The sequence below is a fragment of the Zonotrichia albicollis genome, chromosome 3 (assembly GCF_047830755.1).
Source record: "Zonotrichia albicollis isolate bZonAlb1 chromosome 3, bZonAlb1.hap1, whole genome shotgun sequence".
NCBI lineage: Eukaryota > Metazoa > Chordata > Aves > Passeriformes > Passerellidae > Zonotrichia > Zonotrichia albicollis.
Window position 1 is genome coordinate 106,757,585 of NC_133821.1, and position 26,461 is coordinate 106,784,045.

At 36.9% G+C, this 26,461-nt stretch overlaps 1 protein-coding gene across 49 annotated transcripts in view; it reads right to left on the reverse strand.

Moving 5' to 3' along the window:
• RIMS1 (regulating synaptic membrane exocytosis 1) overlaps positions 1–26,461 on the reverse strand; it is a 307,441-nt gene that overhangs the window by 38,258 nt on the left and 242,722 nt on the right. For 34 of the 49 annotated variants that reach the window (XM_074538392.1, XM_074538393.1, XM_074538409.1 and 31 more), the window contains 2 exons: positions 18,589–18,755; positions 2,187–2,419 (listed from right to left, as the gene is read on the reverse strand). The exons of the other annotated variants lie outside the window; for them this stretch is intronic. In XM_074538392.1, coding sequence (XP_074394493.1) covers positions 2,187–2,419; positions 18,589–18,755 — 400 coding nt within the window. The remainder of the gene's footprint in view (positions 1–2,186; positions 2,420–18,588; positions 18,756–26,461) is intronic. 49 annotated transcript variants of the gene reach the window in all.

A 26,461-nucleotide genomic window follows, 5' to 3' on the forward strand; every position in this document is an offset into this window, starting at 1 on the left:
ATCTTTGTCATGCTTCCCTTACTTATAATCATGCAAGTCATAGAAATAAAACCTGAACAACCTATGGAGGCTACATATCTACTTCTATATTTCCTTTAAAATACATATACTACATCAACAGCACACCTCCAGTTCCTGAAAATCTGTCCCAAAAGTTCCTACTTGATACCACTTTTAGAGGCCCATAAATTTTCACATCATTCCAAAACTTCAGACCTTAACTATGAGAAATAGTTTTCACATAAAAAATTTTAAAGAAATAACCAGTATACATTATATTGTCATAACAGAAATTTTCTATAATTCTCAATAGTGGAGACCTTAGTAAGTTGCACAACACATTAAAATGAAATAGACGTTTTTATGTTTCTCCTCTCATCTTGTATAATATAGGAAGGAAGGGATGTGGGTCCCTGATTTAGAACATGAGCACTTAACCTCTAACAATGTCATTTGGAAAGTCTATCAAGCCTAATGTACATATTGTTCTAAAAAAATGCATTAATTTAATTCACTGATTTTTGACAAAACTCAAAATTAGTGACTGACAAAAAGTGACACATTTTTATTTGCTCTGATTATGCCATAGAGAATACTCTTAGCCTGAGTCAAAACAAGGTAAAGATGAATCTGAACTGTTTTACAATCATGAATAATACATAATCATGTTTTTCATATTTGATTTGCTCTTTGAGTTTCAGGAAAACGTTAGAAGTTCCATTCCTTGCAAAATTCCTATTGTTTTGAAATTTACACCAAGCAAAACTTGGAGAGCTATAGTACTTTTCTACAAAGATTAGAAAAATATGAGCTTTAAATAGAATATACTGAGAAGTGCTTGGATGTCACAGCTTAGATTTTAAGTGGATTAAAATATCAACGTAGGAATCCTTTCTACGTGACAACACCACTTTTTATTACTTACAGAGCACACCATTGATTCTGATACATCTAAAATAGCATCTTACTGTGTGCAACTATCTATATTCCAGTCTCATACTTAGTCACTGGGCATTCTTGAACAACATATTATTAATTACAGTTCTGGGCTTCAAATACATCAGTTTCATTTATCATTTGGTTCAACTGCATGATTATATACTGGCTGAAAATTCATGAGTAGTGCAGAGAAATATAACAATCTTCTTGCTGTAGCTGACCAAGTTTTAATTGTGAATGGATCAATTATGCTGCTCATCTGGCGATCAAAGAAAACCAGATGATCAGGATGACCAGGGGAAAGGGGGGAAACATTTGATGACATAAATAAACAATATTGTTACTTACCTTACTTTAGATACCCTGACTATGTGAGAGGAAAGCTGAAATATGAGTGCATTGCATGGTAGGCTGAAGCTTTTCCTCTTTGTTTTCCCCCTCTTAGTAAGAAAGGACCCTTAGGGTCAGGTCCTGCTCCCAACGAAGACAAAAGCAGAAGTCTTCACTGGAGTTCAGGAGCAGGACAGGGACTTTAAAACATTCTTCTTCCCTTTTTTATCTTTCTGTATGGGCTTTTGTTCCTGGAGGCTATGCTGATATGAAGCTTTTAAGATTTTTGGAGTCACAATAAAGAGTTGGAAGACTTATTCTCCAAATGAAGCATCACGTTGTCAGCTAATTTATCTGAAATCACTGACCCCAACTTGCCAGCATTACAAAAAAAAAAAACTGGATTAACTCTCAACTTAAAAAACAAAAGTAATTTTTAAAAATGTATTTTATGCCACTACAGGTACAACCTCTGATTCAAGTTGCATAACTGCCATTCATTTGCTCAGATTTCAGTTCCCACATTCACACTCAACTCAACTCAACTCTTCTTATGCATAAAGAAATTTCCTACACATAAAAAGCCGGTCTTACCAAACCATTATCCACTGCTTACACTGACATGTGTTTCTTTGTATTTCCTGGCCTACCTGTAAACAAGGCTTCTAAGAGACAACAGTTTCCATTGATCACGGCAGAAAGTAACTACAGCACATATTCTAAAAGACATTTGTATATTGTTTCTTGCAGATGTTAAATAATCAAAGAAAACTAATACATCAGGAGTTTATTTACAGCTGGAAAATCTCTCTTGAGCAGTCAAGATGCATATACATGTAACACAGATGCCACAGATGAAATTAGGGTAAACCACGTTTGGTGAGAGTCCTGTTTCCAGGACTGTGTGCCTCACTCACCTGTTTGACTAAGTTGGGATGTGCTTCTGCTCCTTCGAGACACTATGGCAACCACCTTGGCACTAAAGCTGGAGCGCCTTTTCTTCCCACCTGTTCCCACCATGCCGACGGCCGTGTCCGACTGGCTCCCGTCAATGTGCTCCAGCTTGTACATCTCCCCGCTCACGCTTGTGCTCTTTGTGATTCTCCCTGACGTCCCCATCCGTCTGCCTTGCATTTTAGGAGTAAATGTACTACAGTTACAAAGCAAAAACAAACATGTTAATTTGTCTGTGTAACAGCATTTCCAAAAGCCTTATTTTTTTTTAATCACTAAATTATTTTTAAGTCTTGATATGTTTCCATTTATTTGGTTCACAAGTAAAAGTTTAATGTGATGCTCCTCGGAGTACATATTTTCAATGCTATTGTTTGTCCTCAACTTTGAAGGGAACAAATAACATGAACACTTCCCCATGTTTTTCAGAACAACAGAGAGACACTTAAAAGTTATGTGAAGCTTTCCTGCCTATATCCCTACAATACAGAAACAAATAAAACAGCAATTTTACAACCAAAGAAAATTAACGTGGGGCAGTAGTTTAAAACATTCATCTTATCAGTGCTGTTCACCAAAGACCTAACAGAAATAAAGGTACCATCTAAATTTTCATACTTTTCAAAGAGATCGTGTAATATGTAGTATTTTTTAGGTCTTCAGTCTCTCACTTCATTAAAGGTAAGTGCAATAGTTACAATATGAAAGCAAACTAATTTTGAGGCAAAATCCCTAATAACCCACAAGAATATTCATTGATTGACAGAAAAATTAATCACTCTGGCAGTTCTGTTTGAGTTCCTTTAACTGAATTGCATTGAAATGCATTGATTAGACATGGACAACTTTGATTAGACATGGACGACTCCTTTCCACGTGGATAATTTCTTTCCAACAGCACTGGGAATTGTATTTCTGTGACTGTTTCTACGTAATTTCCAGCAATAAAGTTCAATGGACTATAAAATCTGCCATGCAAATAAAGAATTATTTACCATATTATTGAATTTGCTCTACTGAATTTCAGGTGTTTATCAATACAATAAATACCAAAATAACAATGTTTTTATGCCAGTGTTCACTTCTTTTTTTTTTTTTTTTTTTTTTTTTTTTACAATTTACCTGAAATGCTCTAATCTCACATTATTTAATATGTATTTAGGAGCCAGTGATGTCCATCAGCTGAGAAATAAGAAAAAGATGGTATTATAACTTTAGGAAAAAAATATTTTTGATGTATGAATTCACTAATTCAGGGAACATGGAAAGTTTCTGAATAATAGAAAAAATCACTTTTTTCAAAGACTCATGTGTTTCATTTCTGATTCTTTGCAACAGGTAGAAGAGAACTAGAATAGGAACTAGAATATTTATCTTAATTGGAAAAAAACAGAGAAATTTAGAATTCAAATTAATTTTATACTTGTTTTTATCTTGCAAATATGAAGTCCTGCTTTCCTAGGAAATATGTTCCAGTGTACTAGTACAAAATAGCTATTAATTTGCTAGAAATGGGCATAATGGGATAGGACCAAGGATCAACAGCTACCTAATACTTCCTCTTGTTATAACAAAGCAAATACATTAAGTTTTCTTTGTGTTCATCTAATCCCTGAGCTAGTTTATTATTTTTCATTACTGAAACAGTCTCCAAAGAATGGGCATGTAAAATTCAGCATTCTTATACCATCTAATTGATTACCCTTAGAACACAATGTTTTACCATTACATTACTGATTATCACTTGAAAGAAAAGCTCCTAGCTACACTCCTGCTTTATTGACTACTGTTAGAGCTTCATTTATGAAGCTCAAACAAGAAAATGGCTTGCATGAATCCCTTGGCACTTAGCTGCTTTGATAATAACATAGCTAAATTTTTATTGTGTTTTGCAGACTTGCTGGGATTATTAACACATTCATTTAAATGCAGATGCAAGTTTTTGCAGGCTTGTGGCTAAAACTGGTAAATTATTAAATTATATTTAAACCTAGTTATCATAACACAATAAATAAATATTGTTTTCTGTAGCAGGATTATGAAGAACAACATATTTATCTGTATAGTCCATTAAGTCATAAGTTAATTAATTCACTAAATTTTTATTTAAAATTATTTTATGATCTTTAGCAGTTCTTCTGATTGATAGTTTGGCAAATGTCTTATGTTCTTACTAAGTACTTCTGATTACAGCTATAACAACATAATTGTTGTGCATATTAAGAATGGTTACAGACAATATAAATGGGCCTGTGTATTACTTTACAGATATTCAGAATAGAAAAAGAGTCATTGGATTTCCAACTTTCTAAAAATGTATTTAGTTTAACTTGTAAAGAAAAGCTTTCTCTAACCCCGGCAAGCCTCCCCAGCACTGGGGTCCGACACTACCCCAGGTTCCTGCATCAGCAGGGAAGACACTGCTCCCTCCACCAAGAGAAAAATGCTTGCATTTCCTGCCAAAGCCTATGCAGTTGAGACAAATCCCATCTAAAGTTGTACCTGCACTACACAAGACATCAAGACTGTATTCACATGTCAGCCATCAGAGTTATGAAAGAAAGCAACACATTCAGTTTTGCAAGCTGCCCCTACCTGAAATTGCATCTGTGGGAATGAAGAATGTGCTTTTAACTCAAAAAAACTTCATCAAAGAGTAGTTTGAATTACAAGATAGCATAAAATTAACCCTGAAACAAATTTTGTAAGATGAGCATGCTATAAGAGCATTGTGGATAATATTTGCTTACATTAAAAAGTACAGCACACTCAACTATTTAGAACTGAAATCAAGCCAAGTACCAGTATTACATCACTATATATCTTTCTATGTACAGATAACTACTATATATGTATTCATGATCCATAAAAGCATATTGGATAAATCATTAGATCTGAGAAAATTGGTATACAGACATATACTCAGTATCTCTCAGTAATTACATAAAAAACCTGCACATTCCACCTGAAAAAGAAAGTTAGTAAGACAGTGGTAAGAAAGCTAGAAAAATACTTGTCCATAAACTCACCTATGTAATATCTGGAAGTAAATCCTTTCACAGAAAAAATCTGAACTGATTAGCCATTGCTAAAATAACAGCATTTCCCTCATTCTCTTAGAATTACTGATGATGTATAAAAAAATATTTTAGGTGTTTGTTTTCATGAGCCCTCATTTTTACTCCACCCATTTTCCCAAGAATGCAAGCCATGAGTAAATAAAGGATGCCCTGTGTTCCTGGCTGTGCAGATGATGCTGTAAGCTCTTTTCAAGCAGTGGCAGCCACTTGAACCTTCCAGCAGAACCCCGGCCCAGCAGCACAGGGCACCGAGCCTCCCCTGCCTCCTGCCGACTGCAGCACCACGCACTCACCACAGCCCCTGTGCAGCTCATGAATACTAATAATCTCCTAAACACATCATAGCTCTGGACCAAAGGGAAGATATTTTTATCATGAGAAACATTACATTTCTAAAAATAAGCGTCTTGTTATTAGTATTATATTATATAATCAATAAATACAAATGATTAATTAAATATCTCCAAATTTCTCTGTCATTCTAAAAAAATATTTTTATATTATATATGATATATTACATTTTCTGCAAGACAAATTGCTGTGAATTTTAAAATAAAAATTTATAAATATTCATTAGCATTTAATAAATTAATTGAAGCATGGTGTTTTACAAACCAAATGGCAAACATATATCCTATATTGTAATTCTCTCTAGTTAGTAAAAAGAATTTTTTAGACCATAAAAGTTGGTTCAATCAAATAATAATTTTGTACAGTCTGTACCAACTGGAACTACATATTGATTTAACATGCACATTGATCATATATTAGATTGCCCTAGGGTGAAATATGTCCTATGAAATAGCTATTAAAATCACAAAAAAAACCCCCTTGCTTCTGCTGTCAAGAGTCCTATTGGTGTATTAAGATATTTGAAGATCAGTAATTTCTAAGTTATATTTGCTGCTGACAATATTCCTATATTGCATGAAAGTGCCACTCAGTGCCACAGCCGCTCCCTCTGGGAGGACAAATCCCCAACATCCCCAGCCCCACTGTGCTCAGTGTGCAGACTCTCACTGAGCCAAGGGCTGGGGAAGATTTTGTAACAGCAGCCTCCTCTGGGAGCTTAACTGGTTAAAATCCTACTTTGGAAGATCAGGAAATTTCCATATTGGAGCACAGTATGTCAGAATCTGGTCTGTGACAATGCTTTTCTCAGGAGCACACTGACCACTGAACTGGGCCAGCTTCACAGCTCTGACAGATTTCTACTTTTTAAACTTGGAAAACTAGCATTTCTCTATTAAAAAAAGAGAAACAATTCAGAAAGCAAGCCTGAACATTATGAAAGATAAGCAGATTTTAACTGTTTTCCAAGCAAAAGATAAGCAGAATTTTATTATTTGCCATGAACATTTCAACTTAATTTATATTCTCTGAAACAAGCAGAGCAATTGTCTCTGTATGTGGGAGCCCTTGTGTCTGTCTGCCTGCACATACCCAAGGCACCACCAGCCTGAAGCCAACTAATGACTTGAATCATAAAATGAAACCAACACAAAAGCAGCCCCTCCAGGGCCACTGCTCAGGGTTAACTATTGCTATTAAACATGATGTGGAAGGCTCACGTGAATCAAAGGACAAACAGCTCAAACTTGACTGCATATAGCCATGCATATATTCAGTTACCAAACACAGAAAGGATGTAAATCTGTATCAAGAAAACAGATGTTGGGTGTGTGTGTGTGTATGACAAACACAAAGATGTGTATGTCCACACTGAAGGAAGCTTTTTTCAGCATCAAGAAAGCTCAATTCACCAGTTTCTCTTCCTTTCAATGACATTCAGGAGTAATGTTATTTTCCCTGCTGTATTTTTTTCGCTCTAAAGCACGAGGTACTGAAGTACCTGTGGTGTTGTTGCTCTTCATGTCAAAAATGCTACATCATTGATATGAAATAGATTCCTCACTGCCCCTTTTCAAAAGTAGATAACAGCAACAGGCAATAGCAAAAAAAAAAAAAAAAAAAAAGAAATGCAGGAGGAGAATCTGAAAAGCTGAAGCTGAATGGGATAGTGTAAGGTCAGGAATAACAAAAAAAGTGCAGATAAAATTTTAAAAGTATACTAAACTGAAATGAAGATAAAGAAAGTGATAAGTACTCTGAGGTCTGAGCCATGACTAAAACTATTTTGCTACATTTCTATAATCTAAAAATAACAAGTACTGCCAGTTCAAAATATTAGCATAATGTACTTAAAATAAAAGTTTATGGATTACATTTCATCTTTATCAACTGCAGTAATTAAATGCAAAACAAATTAAAATAATTTTTCCATTTTTTTGAAATTGTTAAGAAAGACTGCTGGTGATGTGACAGTTTCTTTGAAAGAGGAAACATAATTAGATAATTAAAAATGCAGAAGCAATGCTCCATAGTACATTTTTCATGTACAGATGTTCTGAAGGGATTAAAGACTCCATCTCCCTCCCTCTCTGACAGATACATAAAGCAGTTTATAATGATGGATTTTCAAAAATCATTATCTTTAGATAATGAATAATTAGAACAGTAATTACTCTGGCTTCACCTTGGTGTTGTATATAAATGACCTCAGAACCAGAAGTTTCCATCTGTAATACACTCTTTGGGGGTAAAGAAGGTACCTTATATTTTTTAAAGAGCTTATCTAAAATGTTTTCATTTATGTTGCCTTCATGGTAATAATTTGGAGGCTACTGCCCTCTGTTTCCCCTGAAAAAAGCAGAAGTTGTGACTCAGGTTACATCAGAGTGCCTGTCCTTGCCCCAAGACAGATCACCTGAGCAGCAATATTAACTATTCACAGGTCATGCTCAATGTGTTTCTCTCTAATGAAACTGGGAAGTGCACAGCTAATTAAACTTTTTTGGGGCTCAGTTTTTAGCTGCAGTGACTTGGATAATCAGAAACAAAGTAGGACTGCCAATTTACTTCAAGTGTTGCAGTGAATGCTTGCACTGTGGAGATTTTAGGCAAAAATTATCTTGCCTGTTACCTATATCTGCTCTGTTTGTCAAACATGAAAAATTTAGGTAGAAATTTGCCATGCCTGGTTTCTGCCCATGGTCAAATTTCTTATTTAATCTATTCTAAATTCCAGATGATATACCATGCCAGATTTCCTGGCCCTTTTGAAGGAAATTACAAGAAAAAACCCCAAAACCAACAAAATACCCAAAATTATCAATTCACTTCACTTTGAGAAGTGACTAATGCCTGACTGAAAGGTTCCAATGAAGTGATTCTTCTATTTGGCACAAACACAGTAGCTGCCAGTTCTTCTGAGTACCTGTCAATTTGGCAAAACAACTTCTTTAAGTGATACCTCTCATGTTCAAAGATTTCAAAGATTTCAAAGCTATCAGACACCAGGTTTAGATACCAGGAAACTTTCTTGTTACAAAGTGACACTGCACTCACTCACAGGCCCTATTGCTAAATAGATCATACTTTTCCTGAATATTACTATTTGTCTCCAGGTCAGAGGTAGAAAGTCAGTACCTCCCTTGTGTCTGTTCTGCATTTGGGAGAAATTAGCTAGACTGTCCAGGATGGAGGGAGCCTGCAATTGCTGCCCATCAGGCATGGCTCAAGACAAAGACAACTAACTGAAGTACAAAAAGAGTATAATGGACAATAATCCCTGGAAGGAAAGAGTTCATGGTGATAGTGAAGCAGAAAGAGAATAAGAAAGTGAACAATAAATTCTTTTTATCACTCTTTCCAAAACCAAAACAGTCCCTAAAAATTCCTGTGGAAGCTGAACAAAAGAAGTCTTTTCAATGTCCCATTACAAGTATTTAGTATATTATCATTCCCTCAAAGGATGGCCAGTTTATCATTTGTAGCCACAAAACACTCACTATCCTCTCTGCTTTTGCAGAGAAATCTTCTTCATGTGCCATCATCCCATTTTGCACAGTGAACTCAGCAACCATGCAACCATGAAATCTCTTACTCTGTCATTGGGTTAAACAAACCAGAGCCCTAAAGAATCATGCGTGAGTTTTGCTCCAAACTTCGCTCATGATGGGAATGCTGAATCCACAGCATCAAGACACAATAAACTGCCATGCAACAGGCAGTATATGGCCACCAACAAAGGCATGTCTGAAATGATTTGTCACTAATCAAATAAAAACTATGGGACAAAGAGTGATTTCCCAGAGCAGTAATAAATTAGGCAAGTAAGATTATTAAAATTCCTGCCTCATTCTCTAAACAAGTTTATAGAAGGCTTTATCCCTATGGCTTCACCTCAAAATCTTGATCAGACTTTCTGCAGTGTAAAAACCCTTTTTGTTTTTTTGTTTTTTCAAAAATGAACATTATTACCATCCTGAACTTTTAAAAAAACCCTCCTCATTTATCAGTTTTGATGACAGCTACAACACAATTGTCCACATCTGTGAAGCTCTTAGCCCTTGCTAATCCTGCTAGGGAATTTGCAGTAATGACAAATTTCATTTTGCACTGTAATAAAACAGCATTATCTTACAAGACCTGCACTGTTTGTTATTATACCCATGTTTCTCTATTTTAATTGTTGCATTTTAAGCAAAGTAGCAGTCATACTATTGCTACTCAACACAGTTACATGAAGACGGATAAGTTTTCCATCAGCTCAAGCTTTTAGTGTACATAAAAAACTAGACAAAAGAGTTTAAAGTTTTGTTTAAAATACCTCTCTGTGTTCACAAAGATCATTTACTCCTCTAGGAGGATACTGAATCAAGGTATCAATTTGTTAAGCACACACAGAAATCTCCCCTCCCTGTTTTTAAATAAGGATATGAACTATTGTTCTTTTTAAACCTAGATTTAAGATGCTGCCATTACGCCAATGTGTTGCACAGCATGTTATTAATAACAATTAAAAGTGTATTAAGTTTTGCAAAAATATATTGCTATCTTGAGCGTAGACATTAAAGAGTTTAATGAGTTTTCACTTTCCTGTGAAATTCACTTTTTTTTTGGCTTATAAATTTCCAATCCACAACAAAGACTGTTATTTGTACATTTTACTACAAAAGAAATATTGCATTGTAAATATAAAAATTAATTTAATTAGTGTAGACTAGCTCTAGTATCTCTATTTCTTAGAAAGGAGGAATTCCAATTTACATAGAAGAGGTAGGACTAATCATCTTTAAAAAATCTTGCACATTAAAATTGCAGGATCTACAATTTGTCATGAGAAAGAAATACCCAGGTCAATAAATACTCTTAAGTCCAGTTAAATTTGCAGAGACATAATCAAAAAAATAAATTGGGAACTTAGTATTTTGGCCATTAAAAAAGGAAACTTCAGACAAGAGAACAGCACTATGTCCCCAAAGCCATGTCAGTTCATGTTAAGAAAATAAATGAGTAATTTTTCAACAAGCACCATTGCACTGGAGCTCTGACATCTGATTAAAACCAAAACATATTGAAGCATTGATTCTGGTGACCCATAGCCCAGCTGATAAACTGCAACTGCAGCCATCTAGAAATTTGCAAGACCTTAGCTACGCAGGCTTTGAAGCAGGTACAATATGGAAGATAAATGGCAAATGAGAACTTGGTTCAAGATTCTTTAGAAATGTGACAACTGAAAAGGTCGATCTGATTCCTAAGTGAATATATACGCAGCAAAATTCATCATTTCTGCTACTGCTGCAGGTATTTGACTCTGTGGTGCTTTAGGCCTGAGAAATACAGAACAGACCTTCCACAGTGATGCTTTGAACTACAGCACATGGCAGAATTTAAGCAGAAACCCAGGAAACACCCCTTTGAAAATGCCATTTGAGGGCCAGCTTTCAACATGATGCAGACTGATATTGCCAGACCACTGTCTGTGCAGCTGTGGAGATTTGTAGGATCTATCTCTTAATACACTGCCAACACCTACTTCTAAGCAAGAGACCCAGCTGCCAGAGCAGTGTGATCATGATTACCTGATGGCACACAGCTGGGAATGCATGAGCCATGCAGGGCTTTGGGTTTCTTTCAATCTGCTTGGCAGTGCCACAGCACATACAGCACACAGGATCATCTACTATGTCTTCTACTATGACATCCTGAAGGCTCTCAGAAACCAAGAATGAGGAACCACCTTGATTGTGGTACATGATGTCTCCTTTCCAGACAAGGATCTGGGCTGATAACACCTTGAATAATTAAAATGACGTTTATTTTTTTACAGAATATCAATAATGAGAGCTATAAACCCTAGGAATACCCAATTTTACCTAGTATACACAAACAGATCCCTCTTATGCAAGGCTCCAGCACTGCATATTCCACTGCAAATTCACATAGCTTAATCCTTTCTTTATATAATGTGAACTTGCCCTTACACTGGCTCATTAAGAAATATGGGATCAAACTTAGGCAGGGTATAAAATATCTGTTATACTCCACACATTTTCAGGATGTTCTCCCAGGTTTAGATAATGAGTGTGGCATAGTGAATGTCCTCCACAAAGCCAGTCTGAAATACCCTTCACAAAGCCAGTCTGGTGAATTTGTTCCCATTTTCCAGGTGATTTACTTTTATTGATGAAAAAGCTTTAGTGTTCTGGTTTTGCCTCCACTAGTTCTGTTTGCAATATTTATATCAATAATGAAAAGATTTTACATTTCATTTTTTTCATGAGTAAAGTATCTTGACTACACCCTTAGTCACTGTAGCACAAATTCAATATAAAGATTTTAATTACTTTTGTAATTAACATGAAATTAATGGGTTTCTTTATTACAACACAGACCTCGGTCTCATCAATGTATGAAAAACCTTGGTGTGTTGTTTTCCCTCACTATTATGACATGAAGTATAACTTTGCTCAGTTGGCTCTGTGGTGCAGTAATGCTGCATTTCAGTGAATCAGTGTGCTGAGAAGGGTGGCTGCAGCCCTGGTCTAGAGAGGGTGGGGGAAGGAGTGAACAACTGTATTGCACCAGTCACATCACATACATTTATGATGTAACAAGCAGCATTATTTGGAATCCTGAGAAGAGGTAAGAAGACTCCTCAGACTCTCTCTAGACCCTCACCACTATAAATTGTATCAAACTAGCTCTAATGTACTACATGGGAGGATGGAAAACCAGTAGGAGAAAATCTATCTCCAATCCAGAGAGTGACCTCTGGCTAAATCATCTTGAGAGATCTGCAGCTCAAGTCTGCTGTTTGTCCTCAGTGAGATGGCAAACCTCCAGCCACTTTACCAGGCTCCAAACTAAAAACACTGAGCATTTTGTGCAAGAGAACAGCATAATAAGCAGCATGAAATGAAAACCTGAAAGAGAGTCACAGAACAGGTGAGGCTGGAGGACCCTTTTGGAGATTGCAAGGTCCAACTCATACTGCAGGTGTGATAAGAGCAGGTTGCACAGGGCCATATCTGCTCGGGGTTTGGCTATCCCCAGATACTGGACTGTGCAAAATCTCTGTACCACTTGTTCCAGTGTTTAATAAATTTTCACAGAAAAAAAGCTTTTCTCATGTTTCAATGTGATTTGCCTTATTTCAGTTTGTGCTCATCCTCTCACTGAGAAGAGTTTGACCTTTTTTCTCCAGTTCCTCTCTGCAGGCATTTATGCACATTGATAAGACTTCCCTTGAGCTATCTCTGCTCCAGGGTGGACACTCAGCTCTCTTGGCCTCTCCTTGTATGACAGACACTCCAACATCTTCATGGCCCCTTGCTGGATGTGCTCCAGTAGCTCCATGTCTCTTGTATTGGGGAGCCAGCACTGGACTGGGAACTGCAGGTGTGTCTCACCAGAGCCACCCAGCTCTAGGGAGTGGGAAGGATCCCATTCCTCAGCCTGCTGGCAACACTCTTCCTAATGCACCCCAGAATGGTGTTGGACTTCTTTAATGCAAGGAGGCACTGTTGGCTCAGGTTTATTTTAGCATCCAGAAACATCCTAGGGATTTCCCTGAAAAGCTGCTTTCCAGCTGCAAAGCTGTGTTCTAGCTGTGTGAACCCAGTGTGCAATGGCACATGGGGTTACTGCTCCCCAGGTGCAAGATTTTTCATTTCCTTCGTTGATCTTAATGCGATTCCTAAATTTCTCCATTGTTGAGGTCCCTATGAATAGTGTCACATCCCCCTATTATACCAACTATTGATATCAGTTTTCTGTTGTCTGCAAACCTGCTGAGGTTTGCATTTCACCCCATCATTCCAAACACAAATGAAGATGTTAAACAGTACTGCCTAAATATTGACTCCAAGCATACAGCACAAATGATTTGGCTCCAGCTGGACTTTGTGTCACAGGTCACAATGCCCTGAGCTTGGCATTCAGCCAGTTTTCAATCTGCCTCACTGTTTACTTACCTGGGCTGTACCTCCTCAGCTTGTCTATGAGGGTGTTTAAGAAGAGGGCATTGAACTTCTTAGCAGAGACAAGATAGAGAACATCTGATATTCTTCTCTCATCCATCAAGCTGGCCAGCTAATGAAACAAGGCCATCAGGCTGGTCAGGCTTGATATGCCTTTGTAAATTCATGCTGACTATCCACAATCATGCCCTTGTTCTACACATATGTTTGGAAATAGTTTCTAGGACTGTTTGTTCCATCACCTACCCAGATGTGGAGCTACGGCTGACAGACCTATAGTTTCCAAGACCCCTTTCCCTTCTTGAAGATAGTAGTGATGATTTTTCTTCCAGTCTTCAAGAACATCCCCTGAATGCCATGTTCCAAAGATTACTGACTGACTTTGCAATGCCATCAGTCAAAACCAGCTCATTTAGTATTCATGGGTACACCTCATCTCATGCCAATAGTTTTTACATGTCCAGTTTATTTGAATGTTCCTTGATCAGTTCATTCTCTGCTGAGTCCTTGTTCCAGACTTTCCCTTTGGTCATCAGTGCACTACAGAAACCTCCTGGATTTCTTGTGCCCTACTGCATTGCTCAACCAGCAGATACCAGGATGGTTTACATTCTCCATGAAAACCAGAACCTGCAACTGGAAAAAGGCTTCATCCAATTCTTCCTGATCAAGAAGCCCATAGCAGACACCCACAATATCATGACTTTGGTTGGGTCTCTAACCCTGACCTATAAACTCTCAGCTGGTTCATCATCCATCTCTAGGCAGAGTTCCCTGCATATTCTGCTCTCTCACAGAAAAGGCTTGCAAACCTTCCTTGCTATCCTGCCCTGTGCTTCTATGGATTGCAGCACTCCAGTAATAGGAACTATCCCACCACTTCTCTGTAATCATGATGAGACCACGGCCCTGCAGGGCACAACAAACCTCCAATTCCTCTGGCTTTTTCCGCATGCTTTAGAGCACAGGCCATCTGGAAAGCCACACGCTTGTGCTCATTCCCCAGAAAAGGTATGAGAGCTTTCCCTAAATGCTCTTCTCTCATCACACCCTTATTCATGTGCATAAACTCTGGGTGGCTCCTCTCTGCCCTGGTTTGTTGTTTATGAGGTCCTGGCTGTCTCCATCTCTCTGCATCCATTGCCTATCAACCCACGAACCACTTCCTCACTTGATTCCAAATCATCATTTCTCTACTCCTTCACTCCTGTTTCAAAGCTCAGGTGTACTGGAGTTAAGTGTCAGTGTACTGAAAGAACAACAGCTGCACAAAATTTGTATATTCTGTTCTGCAAATCAGGGAAGAAAATGTTTGTCAGATAGAATCTGACAGTAGAAACTTCAGTGACATACAGAGAACAAAATTCCCAAAAACCATATATGAGTTTGTGATACAAGCCATTCAGTGGCATGGCATAACATGTGAAATAAATTAGAACTGGATTAAATCCACTATTACAACTCATTACATTATCCTCTTTCCTCAATAAGCTCATATAAAATATTTTAATTATACTTAAGCTTTCAATTTAAAAAGCGTGTAAAAACCGATTAAAATTTGGCACAGACATAATTATATTATATCACACATTGATCAAGATAAAAACCATAATTCTTAATAAGATGTGGTTTTCAAATTTAAAATGAGAGATAACAGTAATATTCCTAATGCGAGGGCAATTTGTTCAAAGTCCAGACACAGTGAGACAAATTAAAAATTATTTAGTCTTTCATAAATTTAGCAGATTTTATTAAATTGGATTTAAGTGAAACATCTTATGGTAGCTTGTTCCTCCAAACCAGGAGCCTCCACCTCACCTTTACCATGCAGGACAGCTCCCTACTCCATAGCACCGAGAAGTCCAGGTATCTTTGCATAAACAGGCTACAAATGAAAGGTGGTGCAATGACAGAACCTGGCATAATTTTTTATTAAGTCAGCAAATGTCCTTCTTTGTCTCATCAAGCCCACATGGTGCTGATTAATTATCATGGGTTCTTACTTATCAGTCTTTTGCATTAAACACAGAGACATTTCCTTCTGCTTCATTTAGGATGCAAGAAATGTTTCAGAGCCACACACAGTGACGTCTCCAACACACACAGGCACAAAGGACTGTGTGACTGTAGCGTGAATGCATAAAGACTGTGATCAATGAAAGCAAATCTCCATAAAGAAGGACTGATAACTTGGCTTCACTCATTAAATACACATCAACTCCAAATTAATTAATCTGATTTCGATTCAAATCAGAAGTCCCAGAACGTTTTGTTTACACACCAAAACTTCCTGGTACTTTTTTCTGCACTTCCAACTAGAGAGCACAGCAGCTAACCAGACTTCCCAGAATGCTAACAAGAAAGATGCTTTGAATAATTTCATATACAGAGTAGCTTATCCACACAAAGCCATTTGTTATAACACATACCTGAAAATACTAAACAAATTAGAGAGCAAGAAGCTATTTTATATACTTGTATATTTAGAACTTGCATCAATCACTTCAGGTTACTAATCTGAGCCCCAGACTACTCTTCAAAATAAGGACACTTGTTGAATGACTTAATTTAGTGAAATGGCTATAGAAACTCAACTCCTTTGAGTTTCTATATGCTTACTAGGTTCATCTCTAGAACACATGTGGAGAAGAGAAGTAGGTGCATAGAAAAGGCAGTTCAACAAACTTTGTCCTTAAATGTAACATTATGCTCACACAGTTGCCATGGCCACTGGTCTGACACACTTCCAAATGAAGATGATGCTGGATACGTGGTTTCAGAATGACAAAAACAGCTAGACAAAAAATGCTACCCCTCCTGCTCAACCATCCTATCCTTATCCCATCCTGTTAGATATATGTTAATGTTGGGGTTTTGGAGGCAAAAATAAAATTTGAATTTCAAATTACTAATCAAGCTTGAACTTAAAACTTATAATTCCTTGACCTTAGATAAACTTTAGTAATTGAGAGAAAGAATCCTTTTAATCTTAAATGTCAAAAATTAAAGCAACCAATCTAAACAAGTCGTCTAGGGTTTCTTCAACAATTAAAGCTAGAAAAGGATGATTCCCCTGCCTTTGACACCTGTCTGAAGATGAGGTGAACCATCCAAGATAATAGGTGTTTTTTCCCTTTTAATGGTGACTTAGGTAAGCTAAAAAAATTATTTATTAAAAACCTATTTTAGGTGAATTCCACTGAGGATACATAGCTTTTAAGGCTGGAGTTACACAGCATAAATCTCAAGATGAAGAAAATTGTTCCTAAAACAATCAACCCTTTCCCCAGTCTTTCAATTTTTTCCTCATATTTCTACTGAAGGAACTGCATTGTATGTAATTGCTACACATTTTGTTCACTATGGAAGTACTACCTGAATTTAGAGAAGATTAAAGCTAGCCATAAAGTGTCTGATTTCTGAGGTACTGATCCTGTGGACATTATCAGAAAGGGAAGACGTCTAAATTCCAATTACATCTCACTTTTCTGGTCTAGAGTGAAGCTGAGCTGGAACTCCCACTGCAGACACTTGGCTTTGTATATTAGGTCACCCAATCCTGCACCCAAGGTGCTCTGCTACTCCTAAGAATGGAAAAGTTGAGGATTTGAGCCCAAGTTTCACCCTTGCCAGGCTCACACAAGGTTACTGGTTCTCCCAGTCCTGATATTTACAATCAGATATTCTGAACTCAAGGAAAATTTCTGATAAAATCTGTCACACATATCTGTGGGAAAAAATCCTATTTTTGTTGAACTTGACAAAGACACTGTGAGAGGGCCTAGTTGAGAAAAATTCTGTCTGTGAAATAAGGTATTTTGGTATGAAAAAAGCCCTTTGTAAGAGTCAAATACTGAAAAGCTAGGACAAGATGAAATGCAGCATGTAAGGACACGAATTGAAATCGCTTTAAATACATTCACAGTCCCACTGCAGCCTTCTGCTGGATTGTGGCTTACTGCAGCTGTCAGGTTATACCTTCAGCAATATGACATATGACTTTAAACACCCTTGTGAACATTCCTTGAAAAGAAAAGGTGTATCTAGCTCAAACATAGAGGCCAGTTGCTGAGTTTTCCTAACATTCCTTCCTTCTGGATAAACATACCAAACTCCTGCAGCTGATCTTCTCAGACCCTGAGTCTGTGTAGAAGTGTTCTGAGCGGCAAATGATGCCTTCCAGACTTATATTAGGCAGATTTCCTGGTAGGGATAATTTTTTTTTTCCAGTTTATAATTCTTCTTGTGTTTTAGAACACCAAAAATCAAATTTTTGGCAGTTCAGGAACTGGCAAATGTAATCAAAGACTACCAAGCTAATCCTAGAGCAGTTGTAGTTGCTGAGAGTTTTGTCATCAAGTTAAATGAAAATAAAAACCAATGTGTGCATCGAAAAAAAGCCCTAGCCCCACAATAGATTAGTATCAAGGACGAAAGATGTACTTGATTATTAACAATGGAAATGAATTAAAATACTTTTGAACAAGAAATATCAAAATTACTACATGAATAATAGTTTCAAATCTAGTAATATATCATATACATGAAAACAGCAAAATAAAGGCAAGTAGGTAGGGAAAAACACTTTAAGGAAGAAAAACCAAACTTTTATGAAAAAACTACTTAACTAAAAAAATCTAGTAATATTTCTGCTGTAATACCTTACTGGCACACCGATTACACTGATTCTTAGCCAACAGTGAGAGGACAGCCTGTGTTCAGTTCAAGTGGGATAAATACATTTATCTATTATCTTCTCATGGCAAGTTTGCTTTCTGTTTAGGATGCACAACTGCAAAAAATACTGTTATCTTAGGCCAGTTATGGAAGACAGTTTATCTGTGCATAACATTTTTCACAAATTCTTATGTTGTGGTTTCAAGGATTTCTGGTTGTGTTCTGGCACTCAGTGAAAGAGGGAGTGTGATGCAATTGAAGCTGCAAGGAGAACTCACCTGATCCTGCCCCGAGGGCGCTCAGACTGCTCTGACATAAAACTTGTGCTGCTGAGGCGAGAGGCACTGCTGGTTCGGGAAATGGCTGACACATCACTGACATCACTATCTGATGATTTGGCAGAGACGTTATCACAACTTCTGTACTGATCTGTTTGTATGTTATACTAGAGATCAAGAAAAAAAAGGGTGAGGATTCTCATCAAAACAGAACACATTCATTGAGACAACACATGACCTAAGTATGGCAATTCTCTTTAACTGCTTTTAGATATAACAAAATTGTATGAAATTCAAAGACATGCCTACATTAAATAATGCCTTTATGTCTAGTGCAGAAATGAAACATGTTATTTATGGACTAAAGAAGATACTTGGAATAAAATAACACATTGGAAATTAAATAGGCTATTGGTTCTTCAGCACACTAGAACTACAATAAAGAAATATTTGTATGAAATATTTATGCAGCAGACAGACATCTCAAGCACATGCATACCATCCATTTGGATATAGACTCTGTTTTAAATTTTTAAAATATTAAAAAGATATGCTATGAAATACCTACAATAGAACTGCATATGAGCCTGAATGAAATGTAATGCAACATGAAGGTATTAGTGACTGATATCAGTTCCTAAGCTCTATAAAAAAAGAAAAAAATTACATCTTCTATCTCAAAATTTCTCTTTGTATTGTGATACTAGAGGACTAGTTAGGTAGAAGGCTAACTCACTAAATACAGTATTTTTTTCCAGGCAATTCCCTGATCTAGTTGCTTTTACATCTGCACATGCCTAAGAACTAGCAGAAGACCCAGCAGGAGGAATATGTGGACAGACATAGAAGTTACTTCACTTTTCAAATCAACTGTGACACCACACATTACCTAATGCTCTTATTGCTCATATCATCAATTAGACAGGTACAAAAGGAAGCTTCAATCCTAGCAATGTCTTACTTATCTAAATCTTCACTCACAGTGATATGAGGACCAAATAGTTTTCAGGCTGACAAAACTAAAACTCACTGTCACTAGAGGAAGGTACTCTTGGCTGGAAAGCAACTAAACCAGAGGCATACTTCCCAGGGTATATTATGGGAAAACTATTAACACATAGGAGCACTAGGCAGTTTTTGACATGACACTCTAGGGAGTTCATTTTCCAGATCTGTGCTCTGTAAAATTACAAGTGATAAAAGTTTATTTATGAATCATCCACAAATCTGTGGCTGTCTGTGAATATACAAACTCCAGCTAGGCACTGGGTTGCTGGCTGAGTCACTCAGCAAATGCCATGACAATTTAAAAAACCTGGCAAACACAAGCTTGAGTTTGTACAGATGAGCGTATCAGGTCTCCTTTCCTTAAGCCAGGTTTATCTTCTCTTGCTCCAGTGCCTGTCAGCAGCTATGCTTGGGCACACTTGGAAACCTCTTGGGAAAACATTGAACATAAAATGAGGAAGTCAACAGGAGTATGGAAGGGGAAGAAATAAAGCAATTCTAAGCAGCAATTGTAAATATAGAAATCTACAGGACAAATGGAGATTATACAAATTTACTGTCTCACTGTGCTTCTCAGGTGTGCATTAGAACACTGCTTAGCACAAACGCTAAGCAATCCCCTGTGAGGGCCTTGCAGTGCCTGAGTAAAATCATCTGCAGGAGACAAGGCTGTAACAAGGGAAACAGAAAGGACTCAAGAACCATGATGCTCAAAAATAAATTCAACTACAGCAGGAATTTATTGGAAGGTTTTCTTTACAAGTGACTTGTGACTTTACTGAATATAAACGCCCAATGGAGTGAGACTGTGCTCATATGTTTATTCAGATCACCTTTTGGTAATGGCTTGTAGAGTCTGTTAATCAATTTTGCTATCCTTCAGACTGCAAGATAAAATGGTAACTCCAAAATGGAAACATAAAGCATACTAATTCTTATCAGACCTATTTCATAATAACATATCATGTTTTCCTTCTAAACTCTAAAAAAATATCCAAAGCAAGAATACAAATTTGAAAACTTTTTACTTATAGTTAATTCTCTCCAGCCTAAGTTAAACTGCCCCAGTCCTGAATGAGACTTGATGTTTTATGCAAAATTCCCAAAGAATTCCTAATGACTCCCTTAAGTTACTCTAAATGAGACATGTAAAAATATGAAAACCATCTGGACACATGGAATGATCTGGCTTTTCAATAGGCTAAACAGATTTGCAATCTGCAAAATCATCCCATTAAATAATATAATTTCTGTTGATTTCAGTGAAATAGGGATTTAACCCACTCCATATATTGAGATCATATCTACAAATTAATCATTTGAAGCTGAGATTTCAAAAATTCTTTGTTTAAAATATAACCAAGCAATCTCTCTCAAATTCATGGGGTTTCTTAGATATAGTAACAAGACTTTTTCAGAAACACCTCCATGCTCTTTTTGTATTTGCTGAAGACAATCTGACTTCTGCTTATAATGTTCAATTATTTCTATTCCTCACCAAAAAGTCCATATTCACATTGTGGCCTTTGGTTTGAGAGTCCACACAGTGAACCTGCAGTGGTAGAAGACTTAGGTGGTCCCTGAGCAACCACAACAAGCTGCTGGAGAAGGCAGACTCCCCCATCAGAGAGCCACCAAGGCCAGATGCAGTAACTTCTGGAAGCTTTCCTGCTGGAAGCCTTTCTTCGAAATATTGAGGGAGATTTTGGCTGCTGGCCTTGGTTCCAAGCCACACCTGAATCAGGCTGTTAGCACTCAACTTATGATTCAACAGGTGGACTGGGCTTGTCATGAAAAAGACCCCCTGTTTCACCTGTACTGAATTTGTTCCACCTTTCATGAGGTATCCAGGTGGGCTGGGAAAGATGAGGAGAGGGGAAAGAGGGAAAGCATCAAGCATGGTTGTGCAGCTTACTGGTTAGAATACTGTGAGAGAAGTTAGAAGTCCCAGTTGTGTATCAGTGGCTTTTTAGAGGTTCAGCCTCATCAATTGCCTGTTCAGCATCAATATGAAACCATTTACTGGTGCAGGGGTCTTCAGCCCAGGTATCATCCTGTAAGTGGCAGCTATATAGATACCCTCACTCTGTTTTGCTCCCTATAATCCAGCAGTCTGACAAATGGAATTGTTTTCTAGATATCAGACTGGCTTAAAAGACAGTTTTTCATATGCTGGTTAAGAGAATTTTATAGTGAGATGGGACATAAAGAAAAAACTGAATCCATGTCTTCTACTTGCCTTGTATTGCAATCACACTGCAAAAAACATCCTAAATGAGATTTTCATGGCATGGCTGAGCTTTTCCTATCCCTTTACACTATGTGTCACAGCTGTGATTCCCAAGAAACTGAAAGCCTTTCCCTTTACAGCAATAGAGATTAGCACAAAAAGTAATGATGCTGAAAATTAATGCTGAGTGCTACAGAGTTTGCATTTTCCTACCACTACTTCTGGATTTAGCTTTTTCTTCTTATACCTGCTGCTTCTAAATAATTCACTGACTTCTACAGGAGGCATACAAGTTGTCCTAATGATTTTCTACCTACCTCTGATACAATCTGGTAATCAGTCACCTCAGCTAACAGATGAACAAAATTAAGGCAATTTTGAAGTTAACCTTTTTTCCCTTCAAATACAGAGAGAAATAAATAGTATTATTCCACAAAGCAATGCTCATTAAAATGAAAATATTTTACTGCAGCAATACAGCTGAATGTACAATTCAGAAGAAAAATAACATGGGCTAAGATCCTCTTATATGATACCTGCAATGAAGTAATGTCTGCAGGTTTCCAACTGGTCTCAAAAATATGATAAAGTTCTACTGTGGAGCAAAAAACTGCTGCTCTTTGAAACTGCACATATATTTGCAATAAGTTTCCCTGAGATATTATATTTAAACATTGCATTATTTTGAATCTTCAAAATAAAGTATATTTTCAGTGCAACCACTTCTCTTTCAACTCTATATCTTAAAGCTTATGTAACATTTCTTCTCCAAGGTGCACTATTCATCACATTAGGAGAGTCACTGAAGTTTGCAGCAACTTCAATAGCAATTACTAAAGAGTAGGTCTGGTTTTTTAAACATTAATAACAGCTAGTTTCAAATGCCAAAAATATCTGTGCTTTCCTTGCCTGCAATACAAAACCAGACATCTATAAACAGCTGGAATGCAGTTCTTCCATTCACTTTACCACCTGTGGAGCCGTTGCTTTTTGCTCACCAGCAAAATGAGAAAAAAGGGGCTATGATGAACTGCACATGTGTTAACATCAATGGGAAATGCATAGCCACAGACTAAAAGAGTGTACTTCACAAATTATTTTACAGCTCCTTCATGACTAACAATGTCAGCAATTTTACTGATTATAAGGCACATCTTAGAAGTCATTTAACAGTTCATTATAATCGGATTATCTTTCATATTAGAAAGTATTTCTAATATGGAAGTATTTGTATTCCTAGATTTAACTCCCAAAACCATGAAGAATACAAGACTTCAGTGTACTGTCCTTTGACTGCAAAAAAGCCCCAGGTGACTAACCTTGACAAATATATACCTCATTATGTGCTCAAAATGAGGAAATGAAATGAGAAAATAAAATGGGTTTAAAATCAGGTCATTAACATGAGGAAAGAGAAATACAGACCAGATGCACAGATTCATCCAGGGACTACAGAAGTCTTGAGATCACAGCTATCTTTTGAGGCATTCTAATGAGGAATTTTGTCAGAAAACACTGAATCCTGCACAAAGCCCCTTGAGTTTTATGATTGCTGGCATTCCCAGCCCAGCAGTTGGCACCTCAGGCTGTTCAGGGCTCACCACTGCTGTCTTAGGAGCAGCAGCTCACACCATGGTCCAGGGGCCACTGAGCACCAGTGATTCTAAAAACCCTTCCTACAATTGTATCCAACTCCTATGAACACGGCTCAGCTTCCAAACAGGGAACAGTAAAAATGAGCGAGTCAAACCATGAGGAAAGTTCATTTGAAAGTTCATTGCAGTGAAGCCCACACGTCAAATGAATGGAACTCACTAGATTTTGTGAAATCCAGCCAGCACTGGAGTTACTGCCATCTTAATACACCATATTAAATACTCTATTAAAGGTATAATTATATTTAAGATTATATTAAAGATTTATATATATTATTTAATTATTATATAATTATATTAAAGAATATATTAAAGATTTTTTCCTTCAAGGTGGGGGAAGGGGACCAAAAGAAGATGCCACATCTATGTCCAAAAGTATTTTCTATATACAGCCCTAGATGCCTTACCCAGCATAACTTAACATAACCAGCCTCCTATCAGGCCAAGTATCCTACCCAGCCCCTGCTTTAGACATTAACTGCTAACACAAAAGAGTCAAGACAGAAACTACTGAGCTAAATCCACAGTGCCACTGAACAAATGCCATGATTACACTTTTATGCTACATGCTTTTCAATCACATACAATCTTAAGTCAGTACTGCATCTAAATATAGAGTGACATCCTTTTTAAGGTCAAACTACGGTGCTCTAATCAGTAACTCTCTTGAATAAACAGAACTTCAAAAACAGTGTTAAGCCAGAGCAGCTGCAGCATTGTGTTGGCGTTCTATGTGTGGCATCTGGAATAAAAAACTTACTGTATTTTGAATTAAAATTGCATTCCACTGTAATTCACCTCACCTCTGTGCAAATCCAGAATTATGCCACCAAATGTTTTGATTCTCTCAAGCACTGAAACAGCACAAATAGGTGCACACTAGCCACTACAGCCTCACCAATATAAAGGAAAGAAGGCATGTTTAAAGCTCTTATTCAAACTCTTTTGACATCCTTAGAGTTCCAGTGGCTTTTCAAATTTCCTTTTTTTTTCTTCTTTTAGCTTATTAGAATTAATTGTTTCACATAAATGATGGAGTCTTTTCACTGCACTGGGAGGAAATAAGGATGTGAGCTGTGCGAAAGTCTCAAAACAGAGTGGAACAGCCATGAAGATGTATACAAATGTTGCAGGGCAGAGAGTTGCCTATTCTAAATTCACTAATGGATGTTCAAAATGGAAACCTGCATAATGCACTTTTGGAAAATTATTGTTTGCTTACTGTAACTAGAAAAATTAAGAAACTGAATGGGAAAAATTCCAAAACTGTAATGCATCAGAAATTGACTGGAAATTGCAAAGGACCAGTTACAATATCTCTGTTTAAAAAAGGGTTGTTTCAATATAAGGGGAAACTTATTTAACTTTCAGGAATTATTTTGTATATGCATAATTAACCATTCCAAATATAATCCAGTCCCATACTGAAGGAAAATTTTTGAATGGTTTAGAGAATTTTGCATGCAACAAAACAAACATGTTTGCAAATGCAGAAATATTGGAAGAATCAAACCCATGTGAGTTGATTGCTCTGAAATGCAGAATGGACTATTTTCTCTATGTTCAGTACAGTATAATTTCTCTAATAAATATATTTATTTTCTGGATCAGTGGGAAAACACTGCTATTTAGGAAAGAAAGAAGCATTTTGGTTAAAGAGGGAAAAACTCTACTTGCAATTGCTTTTTCTTTAATAGTCAGCTAATATTTATTTTTCACTATTCCAGAATGCCTATTATACCACTAATATTTTTTATTTCTTTATTTAAAGTTAGTCTTGTTTCTGCAGCTTTTTAAGGCTTTTCACAAACTTTGGCAGCAGAAATTGAGTAGAGTCTTCAGTTTTGAGAAGTCTCAGTCATCAGCTTTACCACAACAGCTGATACAAAATACTACATTTTCAAATGTCCAAATCTTCATCTGTCTTGGTTATTTTCTTGACTCTTTCACCATTTTCTCAGGATGGAGAAAGACAGTAGCATAAGGTTTGCTTTGGTAGCATTTTTAAAGTGATGACTATCACCATAGTGAAACGAAGCAGAATTCTGAATAGAATAATTTAGTGTTCTTTTGATTCAGTACTCAGCATGATTTCTATTTTGATTTCCACATGCATTTAAAACCAAAAGAAGATCCTAAAAACCTCAAGGTTCTAAGAATAAGAGAAATTTGTAGGTTGATGTTTTCTAACAACTATTTAACCATACATTGGATCTACACTGATCAAATAAGAAAAACATATTGGAGGGCCAAAACGATGCTTATCATAAATATTAGAGAGTTAAGATCAAAAAATATGTTTCAGAATGATAAATACAAAAATTTCCATCAATCTGTCACATATAATCTAACTCAGAAACCTGGCCTTTGACTCTGAACAAAGGTCTCTAGTCATCCTGGCAAAAGTCCTCAGATTGCATGTTACCTCTCTCTAACGAAAATTTTATCAACCCTATTTTCACTATTTTTTCCTACCTTGTTAAATGGTTGGGAAGTAACACAGAGATGCACTGCATCTCACCCTCTTGCCCTGACTGAACCTCTTTGGATGGTAGCAGCAAACCCAGTAGCAATTGAGCTGCTTTAATGAAACAAATTCCTGCTTCTGATAGAGGATCTCATTGGAAATTTCTACTCCAGTTGCTGAGTTTTTTTAATAGCACTGATAGCCCACAATTTGGCCATTCAGGACCTAAAGCCTTGTTTCTCTTGTTTCTCTTCCTTTTGAGAACTGTTCATTTAAGTTCTTATTAAAGCTGTCCACATATTTAACTGCAACAAGACCTCAAACCAATCTTTCAAATCCATTAGGTATTAAAATTTAGCTGCCAGATTTCCTATTTAACCATTCCTAAGTAAATTGTGATTTTGCTTTAAATGAGTACCTCACTTATACATTATTGTGACCTGTATCTCCAGGAGCATCCAGCTCCTCACAGCTCGAATTGTAAGCAGCAGTGCAGATGTGCAAGACATTTTC